A 15,218-nucleotide genomic window follows, 5' to 3' on the forward strand; every position below is an offset into this window, starting at 1 on the left:
AGGAGTTGCAGTCGCTAAACCTCCCCGCACTCAAGGGCAGTCTTTCCAGTGTTTCTCTGTCCATGGACGTCTAGCTTGAATCCTTATTGTCCCTGCTTGGACTTTGCCGCGGGCGCATCGCATTGCCTGTTTTGCGGCGTCACCATGTCCGCTGGTGGTGAACGTTTTTGGTGACTGCGAATATGGCCGGCACAAGCCTGACTTCTTTATCCCTGACCCCAGATCCAAGCTTTAATTGGTTAGTATCATCGATGCAGCAGACTTTCTGCTTAACTAATGATAAACACATAGGTTCTTCCTCCTGGAACTTATTGTCTCCTGTATTCTGTGAGTGTTCGACACGTGCGATCGCGGAGAACGGGCTACTAATCACTTCGCCAAGCGTGCTCTTCTTCCTGCTCTACTTCAATCGACTGTTTGCAACCCTCGTATCCTACGGAATCCGCGCATATACCTGGCATTATTACCGCGCCTATGTCGATATTCGAGCCCTGCAGATCTCACCCTTGGGCGGGAGGATTTTCTTCAAAGGCATCCGATACCACGGCGTGAACGAGACTATCTTTGTACACGGAGGGTTTATCACATGGCACTACTGGAAACGTACCGTGAGACGGACGGACGTGGCGGGCCTGGAATGCGATGATGGAGCAGCGAAAAGAGAACGTGACACCGGTGTCACCGGGGTCACGGGCGATGCCGATAGCAGGAAAGCGGACAGCGGGGAACAAGGCGGACCGAAGAATGCGGATTCTCTTCCTTGTCGCATCACAGCAAAGGTCTATGGTCTCGAGTGGTTCGTATACAACCGGGCTCCTGCTTACGAGGGCATACTGGCGGGATTCGATCCATCGAATTCGTCTTCTTCGGCTACCAAACCACAATATCCTGAGAGCGATGCGCTGGATCCGCGCTTAAAAGAAGGAAATCTGGATTCATCTGTGGCCGGATCTGCTCGCGCCGAAAGTCAAGGGAGGCCAGCTACAGCTGGATCGCAGGGCACGGCTGGGTCCGAGCAGGAATTGGGGGATGGCATAGTAAGGTTCCTACGACTTTTGCCGATAAGGTTGGAATGTGACAAGGGTGCCATTGTCCTGGGAAACGAGAACACGAGATCGGTTTTGACGACCACTTTCGACAGTGCTACTGGTTTGATCGAGGCCTGCAATGCTGGGGCGCTCGACCTGTACCGACAGGTGTTTTTCTTCAATTTCAGCCATCCGGTAATTCAGATGCGCCCAAATCCAGATTTCAAGCAGAACCAGCTGGCTGCTGCAAAGAGTCTTGGGTCAGCCGAAGAGGATCAAGCTGGAATGAAGCGCAAGCGAAATCCTATCTTCAACTACAGGTTTCAGAAACGACGAGTCTGGCACAGTATCCGTGATCTGATACCTTACTTTCAAACGTCGGTAGAATCATTTCATGTGCATCAGAAGCATGCCAGTTCCGGACTTAGAAATTCAATCGATTTGGGCAGTGATACGCGCTGGATTGGACTTTCCCGATACCTGGACGAAAGCGCGCAAGATGACCACGAGGAGTGGAGCTCCGTTGAGTATGGTCGTTTCTCGACAATTCTTGACAGTCCTGGAATGTCCGTGGCTTACTACTGGGATGTTCCGGGGTGTGTCAAGACCTTTCCACCATCGGAAACTTCATCGCTGCCGGATGCGACGTGGAGAATCAACAGAGCCCCGCCTCCGGAATGGGGCATAGATGTCAAGATCAATGGTGGCACTGTCAACTATGGTCCCTGGGCCGATAGGGAACGAGTCGGTCTGCAAAACGTGTTCTTCCCCAATGCGTTTCGGAGCTCGGAGCCGTCCGAGCCCCTGAATCCCGGAGAGACGAGAAAGACCACAGTGTTTACCTTAAGAGTCGAGATCAATGATGAGCTCACACTGCGAATTCCTACTAGGGAGCCATCGAAAGACTGGCAATGGAAAGGTCGTGCTGATACCATAAGAGGTGTCTCGAAGTTAAAGAAACAGAATAGTAGGAGGCAGTCGCGTGGCGCAGAAGGAGAAAAAGGCCATATTGGTCCAGACAGACGACCTTTTGGGTGGTTGTCACTTCGTGTGGCTGGTGACTCGACGATCCGCTACAGCATGGATATGTTAGCTTCTAAATCAGGATTTCAGAGCCGGCTCGATCTTGACCTCCGAGAGACCAAGCTGATGTCCAGTGTCAATCACGCGTTACTATGGCAGTGTCCAAGGCATTTGATCGCTTGCGACCTGTCCGTTCCTCTCTCCTGGAATAGCATGCGTACCTGGAAATTTGATTTCCACAGCGATGATATGGAGCTGTTCTTGCTCCGAGATCACATCTTCCTTATCACTGACCTTGTTTCCGACTGGGCATCCGGGCCACCTCCGGAGTATAGCACATTTGTCCCCTTTATCTATAAGATGAACCTATCTTTCTCGAATTTCCAGTTGTTCCTGAATGTTAATGATATGAACATAGTCAACAATCCGTCTGACTTGGATGACAACCGCACATTGGCCATCAAGGGCAAGAAGATGACCTCGAACATCACCATCCCCTTGAATAAGTATAGGCCCGAGGAAAATGCTATTTCCTTCGATGTCAACCTCGGGAATGCTGGTATTGACTACTTGACCCCTGTATGGGATACTATGCATTCTTTTCTAGCGAACAAGTCCACTGCTGCGCTCGAGAAGCTGACCATTGACGGCGTGTACAACTATTACCTTACTACATCTCCCGACTTGGTGGATACACTGGTTCTGAACGTTGACGGCTTTTCTCCCAAACTCTACCTGTTTGGATTTCTAATTCGGTCCTTCATGACCATCAAAGAGAATTATTTCGGCGAGGAGATGCACTTCAAGACGCTAGAGGAATATCAGGAGCTTGCCTACCCACAGGAAGACGCCGGAACCCAGCTTCGGGCTAACCCTCACAGGCAATCGAATGACCTAGACGTGATTGTGCACGTCACTGTTGATAACCCCTACGCTCTTCTTCCGGAGAACATCTATGACCAATCGAACTGCATAAAGCTCACCGCCGCGTCCTTGGAGGCAGATTTGCGATTCACAAACTATTATATGGATTTGCATTTCTCCATTGCCCCGCTAAAGGCAGCCTTGGAATCAAGCAGATCTACGAGCCCGCCTACCGTATCAGACACGCAGCTGTTCATTGACGGCGTGTCTGTTTATGGCCATCGTTTGTTTGGTCTTCCCCCTGCAGAGCCAACGTATGTTTGCAACTGGGACTTCGACGTTGGCCGTATCATCGGGGAATGCTCGACAGATTTCCTTAGCTGCTTGATAGGAGCGCTCAAGAGCTTCGATTTTTCATTCGACAATGAAGAGAACGCCCTTCCGCTGTTGAATCCGTTGCAGCTCCATGATGTTACTTTTCTACGAGCTAAGGTTGAGGCCGTTCATATCTCCATCCTATTGGAAAGGGCAGCTCTGGTCCTAAGTACTGGTCTCGTGACAACAAAGTTCAATGACTGGGCGGACACGAGGTTTTCAAAGCGCATGAGCCTACTTGTCCCTGACCTCTCGGTTGCTGCCATCGACTACAATTCCATGGGGTCATCTGGAAGCTTGCCCAATAAAACTATAACCCCTCTTGCTCTCCTCGAGTCCACTTTGAACCTCAGAATGGTGCAGCAGAAAGCAGATGCCAACGGAAGTCGCAAATTACAACAGGAACATGTTAAGCTTCATGATCAAAGAACACAACGCACCCCTTGGCTAATTTTTGACTGGGAAGACATTGAGCCTCGCTCACTACAGGTGGCTGGTGATGACTTGTCTTCACCTACAATTGCCATACCTACCATGCCCGAGCCAGTCAGCAAGTACCGTAGTGTTACCGATAGCCCATCCTCACTGCGCCGATTTTCGACAACAGAAAGCAATCGCAGCTTCAGGAGCTTTTTCGTATTATCGGAAGTATCGAGTGTGAAGAGCGGCCGCAGAAGGCAACCCTACAGCTCTAATTATGTGGCATTCCCGCTCGCAGACCGAAAGAAGCCGAATTCTTCTCAATCAACAGTCCACGGCAGGGATGTTAATCGGCAACGCGCTGTCCAAGACTGCTCCGAGGCTGCTCTAGCTGGAAACAGCGATGCGTCAAGCCCCTGGTCTATGCCTACGTTTTCCTTTCACAAGATAACATTAGATACCTCCCAATTACCTCAACGACCAGCTTCGCGTGCTAATTCGGTACAAAGTGACTATGCTGATGTCAAGCTTGGTCATCCCTTCTTTCCTGAAAATGATGGAACGACTCACACAAATCTCGCTATAGAGTTGCCACTCGGTATCAGGAGCTTTTGCTCTCCCGAATTTCTTCACGTCGTGTCTGCATTGGTTGAGAATCTGCAGCCGAATCACCCTAGCGATATCATTGACTCTCTCCAAAAGGACATCATTTCAGACATCGTGGCATACGAAAAGTCGATGAAAAGCCCGCGGAAATGCACCAGCATTGCTATCAGGGCCCCTTACTTGCTTGTCAAAGTAGTGAATCCCGGCTCTGGTGTCACTGACGAATTTAGCTTCCGAGATGAGTATAGCATAGTGGTCTCGCATCTAAAAGCAGAAATTAGGACCAAGACCCAGAGGCGAAAGGGAGACCTTGTCGCAGGAGTCGATAAGAGCTCTACTGTACATGCAGCTGCAGACGGCCTTTCGGTCTCGGTGCAAGGCTGTCGCGCCGATGCTTATCAGGAGAAGGCCGAACTGAGCTGTGTCCTTGGCGACATAAACTTCTGGCTCGTGACAGGATCTATACAAAGGTCCAACTTCCAAGTCAGATCTTTCGAGACTGTGACTTCAACCAAATCTGTGGAGCACCTTGCTTCCCTGGTCCGCAGAACCACGACTATGATCGACTCCATCGCATCATCTTTCAAGCATAGCCTCTCTATTGGCGAGAGGCGATTGTGTTACCTCGTCTATTTTCTCACCCAACAGGCAGCTAAAATTCCTGATCCCTCTTTTCTCGTACGTATTTCATATGTGCTGAGAGTTGCGCGAAACCATTTACGGCAGCATGATTCATGGAAGATCATCTCTCGTCTACGCAATGTGTATAAGCACTTGCCACCCGCTCAAGCGTCTAAATTGACCGACAAATGCATGTATGGAGATTTTGAGCTTCCATCCAACGCTAAAGACCTGGTATTGTCAAACTTCGACCAATGGCGAGCCTGGGATTTGGCGCACGCCGAGAAGAGTTACGTGATGAGAAGCGTGTGGAATAGTTCTGAGTCTGATACCACAGAAACAGCGGCTTCCATGCTCTTCTCTTCGACAGTGAAACTTTTCCGTGTCTCCATTGATCCTGGCCCGAGGGAAAGTGATTTTGGAGTACAGGATCTAGCAACTGCTGTCTCGCTGAACGTTCCGAACGATAGCCTATCGGCTGAAGATAAAGACCACAAGGAACTAATAATTGTGCAATCTTACTGCTCGTCTTCCGGCCTCCGCTTGCGGTGGGAGATTCTCGACCTTGTGGAAGGGGTTCTGAAAACCATGTCTACAGTGACACTTGAGTCCGCAGCACCGGCACCGAAGCACGACAACGGCCCAAAGAAACCCATCGAGTTTCAGCTTGTTCTCGGGGCTGACCTGGGCTCGATCACGCTTGATGGTATCAACGTCAAGCTAGCGCTGGCTGGGAAATCGCTCAGAAGCTCTCTCGTTCATAAGACTCCGAGCTCCGGAGTTACTGAAATGACAAGCTTCTTGTGGAGTGCTAGCGCCTGCTACTCCGAGATATCCAGCAACTCGAAAGTACTGATGATGTGGAAACTTTCGGACCCTCATATGTATGGCTCTCGAGTGTCCGAGGAAACCGAATCTGGATTGGACAACGAATGGATGGTCGCAGCGTCCTGCAAAAAGCTTCGCTACAACATGAAAGAGGACCCGCTCAGCCTTGCGCACATAGCCGATCGACTCATAGAGGATGAGGTTCGATTCGTTTATGAGCTTATCAACAGCGTGGAGTTCCCGGCACACCAGCAGGGCCCTGTAGCCCCCACGAAGCCGGACCGCAACATATTCCATGTCGCAGTATTTCTGGACGACTATCGGTTGAGTTTCTGTGTTCTACCCTCGCTGACTTATATCATCTCTGGCGAGGTGGCGCGAACCTCTATAACGCCCAGACGAGGATCTAAGATGGAGATAGACTTTGATTTGAAGAGGAACCTTCATACTTTCCTATCCAATGAGGGCGGGCAATGGCACTCTCTCTCAGCACTCGAGATCCCTCCGATCAACGGCCGGATCATTGCCGATCTCTCGCCTGGCCGCACGGAGATGGAAGTGGATGTCACTATTGAGGTCATTCATCTCGAGGCCAGCGCTGTGCGGAGTCTATTGGGCGCGCTGACAAGGCCAGAAGTTTCACATTTCATGGGCGATCTCAAACAGAATGTGGACACCTTACAGCTTCATCTTGACCATGTCCTTGCACTCAGAAAAGCTCCGCCGCAGCGGAAGGACTCTTCAAGTGACCACATAATTCTCTACAAAGCACGCATGACCATGGCAGGAACCAAGATTCATGCGACAGCGCCAGCGCTCAACGGAAACCATTACTCGGCGGATCTAGACATCAGACTGGGAATGGTGCGTCTACGCCTGGACAACGGCTTGGAGGCCGGACACCTGATGGAATATCCTGAGTTCCACGTCGACTCTTCGAATCTAAGCTTGGATTTGAAGAAGCAAGATGTTTCAAGAAGCCGATCCTACTGTAGCTTTGTTGTGGACGCCAAACTTCAAGGAACATCTATGCAGCGTAACAATGGCGAGATGAGGCGGGTGCTACATTTAAGCAGCACGAAATTCAATGTCGATCTATTCCCAGAAAGCGCTGCACTGCTAGTTGACTTAGCTGCTCATCTCCAAGAGCGCATCAAGACCTTGGACCTCTCCCATGAAGTGAAACGATTTAAGAAGCTACGGCGTCGGGGACATGCAGAACCGGAACGAACATCCTTGGAAGTTCCTCGGATCCAGGTAGACGATGCCAGTTCGTCTGATGAGCTCTTCAGTGCCATTTATTCCTTGGACTTTCACAATATTCAGCTTGGATGGAACATGATGACGATGTCTTCTGCGATACCAGAAAACAAGCTGGCTGATTTGGTATTCTCTATTAAACGGGTTGAGTTGTCAAACAAGAAGACAAATGCTGCCAAGCTCCGAATCGAAGACATGCAGTTACAGATGGTACCTGTCCATGGTAACCGGCAGAAGCGCTCACTCAACTCGGCCCTTTTGCCGGAACTGGTTTTCAACGTTGCATACGCTTCCGTGGGCAAGGAAGTTCGATTGGCCTTTCAGGCTGCTGGAAAGTCATTGGATCTGCGAGCTACCTCGGAGTTCATACTTCCGGCCAGCATGATACGTGATTCGATTGCCTCTGCTGTCCGGACCATAAGGGAGGCCAATAACATCCTGGTCTCGAAGCCATCCGGAGATAGCGTGAAACTCCGTCCCATCTTTGGAAACAAACGCTTCCGGTCTGTGCTAATTGACGTTGACTTCGCTGGAGCCACTGTATCCCTGCAAGGGAGGCATACAGAGGATCAACAGACAATGCTGACTGCAAGTTTGAAGGGGAACCAACTTCCTCAGTCAGGATATGGTCAATATGTTCATGGAGATGGCATGGCCACGGCGACTTTCAAGGCCCCAGGAGTGGCACTGAAAGTGCTATTCGAGGATAATGGCCGTGAGGACCCGGCTCTTAACGCGGAAATAAAAGTCGATGCGTCCACGAATGTGCTTTATCCTAGCCTCGTTCCTTTGATCAAGCAGGTAACAACGACTGTCAAAGAGGTCATGGGAGATCATCCAAGGGCCAGACGGCCTTCGAATGCGGTGATGCTACAGTCGCAGAAGCTGATGTCAGAAACCCCGCTTGCAAATACAGATCCGGGATCAATTCTTGGCCGTTGCAAGTTGAATGTTGGGATCTTGATTTGCAGGCAAGAGTTCAGCTTGAGCTGCCAACCCATAGCTCGTGTGGCAGCCACTACGCAATTTGACAGCGTCTATGTTACGATCAATACAGTGCAGTCGAACGAGCAGGAGCGGTTCCTTGCTCTCCTGGTGGCTTTCAATTCCTTACAAGCATCAGTGAAGCATGTCTACTCCAATGAATCGACTGCGAGCTTTGAAGTGAAGTCTATGGTCATGTCAATCATGAATAGCAAACATCTGGGAAGTTCAAAAGGCATTTCAGCCGTTCTTCGAGTCAGTCCCATGAATGTTGCACTCAATGCAAAGCAGGTGCAGGATCTATTACTATTCCGCGAGATTTGGTTCCCGTCCAACGATGAGATAAGTCCCGGGCCTGCTTTCCAGTCGCAATCGCAGGACACGCAAGCCTATATTGTACAGAGGTACCAACAGGTTGCAGCAACCCCTGCCTTCCCTTGGAATACCACGATCGCAATTGAGAAGCTGGAAATACAGCTTGACTTGGGATCTACTTTGGGCAAGGCGCAATTTGCAATCAATGACCTCTGGTTGTCGACCAAGAAGACATCTGATTGGGAGCAAATCCTCTGCGTCAGCTTCCACACAGTGGGTATTGAGAGCAAAGGCCGGATGAGCGGGCTCGTCGAACTACAGACTTTCAAGATCCAGACCTCGATCAACTGGCCCCACGATCAGCAAGACAACAGAACCCCACTCATTCAAGCGTCCATATCCTTTAATCAGCTGGATGTGAAAGTCTCCTTTGATTATCAACCTTTCCTCATCGCTCACATCTCTCGGTTCGCGTTCTTTATGTACAATGTTCGCCCTACGGCCGATGCGCCCAACGAGCGGCTTTTCAGCATCCTCGATGGAGATCAGGTGCAGGTGTTTTGCACCAGTATGACTGCCTCCCAAGCCTTGGCTCTCTTCCAGGCTTGGCAGCGACTGGTTCAAGATAAGCAAGCAGCGTACGAAGCATCTCTACAAGACATCGAGCGGTACCTGCGTCGGAAGACCTCTGTGTTTTCGGAGAAGACCGAGACAAGCTCACGTGAGATTTCCAAGCCCGCTAAGAAGGAAACGGAAGAAGCACCCATTTCACTGCATACCGGAGTGGTGGTCAGTATCAACGTGGTCACCATGGGCGTCTTCCCGCGCTCATTCTTCGACAATCATGTCTTCAAGCTGGAAGCACGGGACGCCCAGGCTCGGTTTGATGTGTCACTCGACCAGGGCAAGATCCATAGTGCATTGGGTCTGACCTTAGGCCAGCTGCGGGTTGCTCTATCCAATGTTGTTCGTTCAGGCTCCATGGATGCAGACGAGCTTCTACTTGTCAGTGAAGTTGGCAATCGTGTCACTGGATCCCGAGGAGGCACGATCCTCAAGGTGCCGCGACTGGTGGCTCGGATGGAGACCTGGCAGGTGCCAGGATCCCACCAGATCGAATATATCTTCCAAAGCACGTTCGAAGGCAAGGTCGACGTCGGATGGAACTACTCCCGCATCAGTTTCATCCGGGACATGTGGGAATCGCACTCGCGCGCGCTGGCCTCCCGGCTCGGTAAGCCGCTGCCTCCGTCCGCGGTGCGCATCACGGGGGCGCTGAATGCCGATGGGGGCGGCGGCGGCGGCGGCGGCGACAAGAACGAGTCGCAGGAGAAGATCACGGCGGTGGTCAATGTGCCGCAGTCGAAGTATAGCTATGTGGCGTTGGAGACGCCGGTGATCGAGACGCCGCAACTGCGCGACATGGGCGAGGCTACCCCACCGCTGGAGTGGATTGGGCTTCAACGGGACAAGCTGCCCAACATTACTCATCAGATCATCATTGTTACCCTTCTGGAACTGGCGAAGGAGGTGGAGGATGCATATGCAAAGATACTGGGGTCGTCGTGATGCCATGCAGCTTTTCCTTATGCTGTGACTTATGTCGAGGCTGTGCGTGAACCGGTGTTGGTCTTACCTATCTGTGCTGGACAATTGGCTGCGGGGAGAAAGGACATGCTTATTGGTACGTGCCTTTCGCTCAATTAATCACTTTAGACTGTATATAGAACTTTTTTGTATCTCTAGCGTACAAGTAATGTATATACTAGCTTAACAATAACCGGTGTTGATCTGTGAAGGAGAAGAGATGTCCCATCCGTTGACTTAGTGGCTATTGATAGAACGATTCATAATGCCTGAGGCACCGAAACAGGTCGGAGGAAAGCGGCACAAGGTGGAAGACGCAGATTGTGGTAACCACCGGCCGGGGCAGGCTAGGCTGTATGATCATGATGGGTGTACAGTACGGTTGCTGTACGGAGGAGAACTGCTGCATCCAATGCATGCACTCCCCGCCATCCTTAACTCCGCCACCCAATTGTCGGCGAGGCGGTGAACATGGAGGGGGAAGTTTGCCTGTTAGCGACTCAGTGCCCATGAGGGGCATTACCATACCATACCGTATACTACCTACTACCTACTAGCTAAAATTCCTGCTTCATCCGAACAATAATCGCTACAATGAACTGACCTACAGTGCAGCAAGTCAGGATGATAATAATGATTGAATGCATGAGTGGCAGAAGTACCTAGTGTGTCAACCACTTCCACTTTCACTGCCACTGCACCTTTCGCCTCCAATAAGACCACTCCCACTCGCCTGATACACGATGGAGATTTTTCCTCCGTGCTATACGTCAGACTAGCAGTCAGCGGCAAATCATCGAAGAGCTCCATCGGCCCAGCATCTACGGTCCAACCAGAGCAGACACAGCTCCGAAATCATGATATCAACCCAAGCCTCCAGGCTGGTTTTTCTTGCCACCACCCCGGGAGAGAAGCATCCATTTTGTGTACTGGATCTTTGGGTAGGTCGGGAGTTTAATTGTGTGAGAGTAAGAAGTGCAGTGCAGAGCACAAGAGCTGAGCTGAGCTGAGCAGAGCTGAGCCGAGCTATGATAGCTCACGTAGCTGATTTGTAGAGGGGAAATTGTAACCATGGTCTGCTCTGATCCTTGCTATAGGAGAGACTCTATCTACTCGTACAATGTACAGTACTGTGGTAGTCACGGGTAAGCAAGTATAGCCAGCCCAGCCCGTGCAAGCCTGTCGGGAGACGATAGAACTATTTCGTACGGAGAAAGAACTGCCTGAATCCTCGGGTGTAATTCAATGGGCAAGATGACTGACTGACTGACTGGATGACTGACTCCCTTCTCTGTGGTCATTAGAAATAACAATCATCTCCTCTGACTCTTCCGTGAGTGCCTTCTGATGGTCCAACTCCATGGAATGGTGGATGGAAGGATATGGAGGATAATGATGATGGCAAGAGAGCGGGCACCCAAAAGGGATATGGTATGGTATGGTAGGAAATATTAAACATGTACCAATTACCAACCGGACAGTATTATTACCACCTCGTGGTGGGGGGGCCACCACCCGCCACCACCCACGTTGCTCGGATCAAAACGGTCACAAAACGAGGGGCCGGGCAAGTTGACCAGCAGGAAAAAAAACGCACATCCCAGATTTGAAATCGGCCACAAAAAATCCCACCAGCAAAAGAAAGAAAAAAAAATACTCTGCAAGCCCCACCAGCCGCCCTCTCGCTTTCCTCCCTCTTCATTTCCCCTCTTTTCTCCTCCTCTTCCCTTTTCCCTCTCTTTTTCCTTTCCTCACCTTCCGCCGTGAAGCCATCATTCTCTCCCTCTGTTAAAGGAGTTTCTTCGCACATAGGTCCTTTTTGTCCTATTATTCACAGGTCGAGCTAGCTCTCGATCGTGACCCTTGTGTGTCGTTTCTTCTTTTCCCTTTTCCCTCACATATCCAACCCCGCCTCTACGGCCTTGATCTGAAAAATCAGTCAAGATGGTTAAGTATGTTGTCCTTATGCTGCTGCTACCCATCTCCCCGTTCCCCGACATCGATCCCATCATGAATGATCCGTTTAAGGATGGGGATGGTTGTTGTTCGAGATGAGAATATCATGAGAATATCATGCTAACAATGTCCTGTATAGCTTCACTATCGAAGAGGTCCGTTCAGACAAGACACCCCCGCATCCGCTTGCATGATCCTATCTTGCAGTTGGGGAAGATGATGGGAAAACTCTGTGCATGAGAACTAACACCATGTAGATCCGCGGCCTGATGGACCGTCCGACCAACATTCGGAACATGTCCGTCATTGCCCACGGTATGTATTGAACTCACCACCAAGTATCAATTGTTGGAAGTGGAATGCTGACAGACCTTCCGTCTCTCAGTCGATCACGGAAAGTCCACCCTTTCCGATGCCCTGGTCCACCGTGCCGGTATTATCTCTGCCGCCAAGGCTGGTGAGGGTCGTTACATGGACACCCGTCCTGACGAGCAGGAGCGTGGTATCACCATCAAGTCCACTGCCATCTCCCTGTACGCCAAGTTCGATGATGAGGAGGACCTCAAGGAGATCCCCGGCTGCAACGGTGGCGAGTTCTTGATCAACTTGATCGATTCCCCCGGTCACGTTGATTTCTCCTCCGAAGTCACTGCCGCTCTCCGTGTCACTGACGGTGCCCTCGTCGTCGTCGACTGTGTCTCCGGTGTCTGTGTCCAGACCGAGACTGTCCTTCGTCAGGCCCTCACTGAGCGTATCAAGCCCGTCCTGATCATCAACAAGGTCGACCGCTCCATGCTCGAGCTTCAGATCTCCAAGGAGGACCTCTACCAGTCCTTCTCCCGTACCATTGAGTCCGTCAACGTCATCATCTCCACCTACCACGACCCTGCTCTTGGTGACGTCCAGGTCTACCCCGACCGCGGTACCGTTGCTTTCGGTTCCGGTCTCCACGGCTGGGCCTTCACTGTCCGCCAGTTCGCCGTCAAGTTCGCCCGCAAGTTCGGTGTCGACCGCAAGAAGATGCTTGAGCGTCTGTGGGGTGACAACTACTTCAACGCCAAGACCAAGAAGTGGACCAACAAGGCCCCCGAGGGTGGTGAGCGTGCCTTCAACCAGTTCATCTTGGACCCCATCTTCAAGATCTTCGCTGCCATCAACAACGACAAGAAGGACCAGATCCCCACTCTCCTCGAGAAGCTCGAGATCAAGCTCGCCAACGACGAGAAGGAGCTCCAGGGCAAGCAGCTCCTGAAGGCTGTCATGCGCAAGTTCCTTCCCGCCGCCGACGCCATGTTGGAGATGGTCTGTATCCACCTGCCTTCTCCCGTCCAGGCCCAGAAGTACCGTGCCGAGACCTTGTACGAGGGTCCCAAGGACGACGCTGCCTGCGTTGGTATCCGCGACTGTGACCCCAAGGCTCCTCTGATGCTGTACGTCTCCAAGATGGTGCCCACCTCCGATAAGGGTCGTTTCTACGCTTTCGGTCGTGTCTACTCCGGTACCGTCCGCTCCGGTCTCAAGGTCCGCATCCAGGGTCCCAACTACGTCCCTGGCCAGAAGACCGATCTCTTCATCAAGAGCATCCAGCGTACCATCCTGATGATGGGACGTTTCGTCGAGCCCATCGAGGATGTTCCTTGTGGTAACATCGTCGGTCTGGTCGGTGTTGACCAGTTCTTGCTCAAGTCGGGTACTCTTACCACCGATGAGACCGCCCACAACCTTAAGGTCATGAAGTTCTCCGTCTCTCCCGTCGTCCAGCGCTCCGTTGAGGTCAAGAACGCTCAGGATCTGCCCAAGCTCGTCGAGGGTCTCAAGCGTCTGTCCAAGTCCGACCCCTGTGTCCTGACCTACATCTCCGAGTCCGGTGAGCACGTCGTTGCCGGTGCTGGTGAGCTCCACCTCGAGATTTGCTTGAAGGATCTCGAGGAGGACCACGCTGGTGTTCCTCTCCGTATCTCCGACCCCGTCGTCCAGTACCGTGAGACCGTCAGCGGCACTTCCAGCATGACTGCCCTGTCCAAGTCCCCCAACAAGCACAACCGTCTCTACCTGACTGCCCAGCCCCTTGACGAGGAGGTCTCCCTCGCCATCGAGGCCGGCAAGATCAGCCCCCGTGACGATTTCAAGGCTCGTGCCCGTATCCTTGCTGACGAGCACGGCTGGGATGTCACCGATGCCCGTAAGATTTGGTGTTTCGGTCCCGACACCTCCGGTGCCAACTTGCTGGTTGACCAGACCAAGGCCGTCCAGTACCTCAACGAAATCAAGGATTCCGTTGTCTCCGGTTTCCAGTGGGCCACCCGTGAGGGTCCCGTTGCTGAGGAGCCCATGCGCTCCATCCGCTTCAACATCCTTGATGTTACTCTTCACGCTGATGCTATTCACCGTGGTGGTGGTCAGATCATCCCCACTGCTCGTCGTGTCCTGTATGCTGCTACCATGCTTGCCGACCCCGGTATCCTGGAGCCCATCTTCAACGTCGAGATCCAGGTTCCCGAGCAGGCCATGGGTGGTATCTACGGTGTCCTTACCCGCCGCCGTGGTCACGTCTACACCGAGGAGCAGCGCCCTGGTACTCCCCTCTTCAACGTCAAGGCCTACCTGCCCGTCAACGAGTCCTTCGGTTTCCCCGGAGAGCTCCGTCAGGCCACCGGTGGTCAGGCTTTCCCCCAGTCTGTCTTCGACCACTGGTCTGTCCTTCCTGGTGGATCTCCTCTTGACGCCACCACCAAGCCCGGTCAGATCGTTGCTGAGATGCGTAAGCGCAAGGGTCTCAAGGAGCAGGTTCCTGGCTACGAGAACGTAAGTTTTTTCTATTCTATCATGATTTTGGATTCCATGCTAATTCTGTCTGCAGTACTACGACAAGCTGTAAACACGTTCCAAGCAAGCCGACTAGGTTTCAAGTCTGTGATGGTTGGAATCCTATTATGAGATTGACGAACGCAATACCCTGTCTACGTTGAGGGGGAAGGAAAATGAAAATGAGGTGAAACAGCTTAATGTCGTATGTGGATTGTCGAATACCTAGAAGTAGAATCCAGGTGTGCACGAGCATTGCTTTGGCTTTTTTATTACGTTTACGACTGCGTGAGCTTTTCCAATAGTTCAGTTGCTGTCCCATAGTTGGACATTAAAATATGAGATGGCAGTTCAAGTTCAATTCTGTGTTATTAGAACAATCGTAGGTGTAGCCCCTCTGAAGGTAGCCTGTAGACTAGTTTTTCGTCAGAATCAAGCAACTGGCGGGCTCTCGCAGGGCAGTCACGTGGTATTCTGTCATCCGCGTCGCTCGCGTTTCCCCGGCTTTTTCGAACCGCCAGGCTTTGTCGAATATCTATCGAAGCC

The 15,218-nt window shown here is 51.7% G+C and overlaps 2 protein-coding genes across 2 annotated transcripts; both read left to right on the plus strand.

Moving 5' to 3' along the window:
- Nucleotides 1–182: 182 nt before the first annotated feature.
- Nucleotides 183–9,893, plus strand: ASPACDRAFT_46677 (putative fermentation associated protein (Csf1); the record flags this gene model as incomplete). Its single annotated transcript, XM_020201828.1, has 3 exons — nt 183–238; nt 292–327; nt 383–9,893. The coding sequence occupies 3 exons, from the start codon at nt 183–185 to the stop codon at nt 9,891–9,893; spliced, it is 9,603 nt and encodes a 3,200-aa protein (XP_020052850.1).
- Nucleotides 9,894–11,680: 1,787 nt separating this feature from the next.
- ASPACDRAFT_81212 (elongation factor 2) lies at nt 11,681–15,031 on the plus strand. The gene is made up of 5 exons (XM_020205819.1): nt 11,681–11,863; nt 12,007–12,022; nt 12,125–12,182; nt 12,253–14,672; nt 14,728–15,031. The coding sequence occupies exons 1-5, from the start codon at nt 11,856–11,858 to the stop codon at nt 14,743–14,745; spliced, it is 2,520 nt and encodes an 839-aa protein (XP_020052851.1). The 5' UTR covers nt 11,681–11,855; the 3' UTR covers nt 14,746–15,031.
- Nucleotides 15,032–15,218: the final 187 nt, after the last annotated feature.

The sequence above is a fragment of the Aspergillus aculeatus genome (assembly GCF_001890905.1).
Source record: "Aspergillus aculeatus ATCC 16872 unplaced genomic scaffold ASPACscaffold_16, whole genome shotgun sequence".
In the NCBI taxonomy this organism is placed as follows: Eukaryota; Fungi; Ascomycota; class Eurotiomycetes; order Eurotiales; family Aspergillaceae; genus Aspergillus; species Aspergillus aculeatus.

Bases quoted from the DNA above. Each gene is read 5' to 3' on its own strand.
- ASPACDRAFT_81212 (XM_020205819.1), top strand. The intron at 12,183-12,252 runs GTATGTATTGAA...TCCGTCTCTCAG, and splicing joins CATGTCCGTCATTGCCCACG to TCGATCACGGAAAGTCCACC.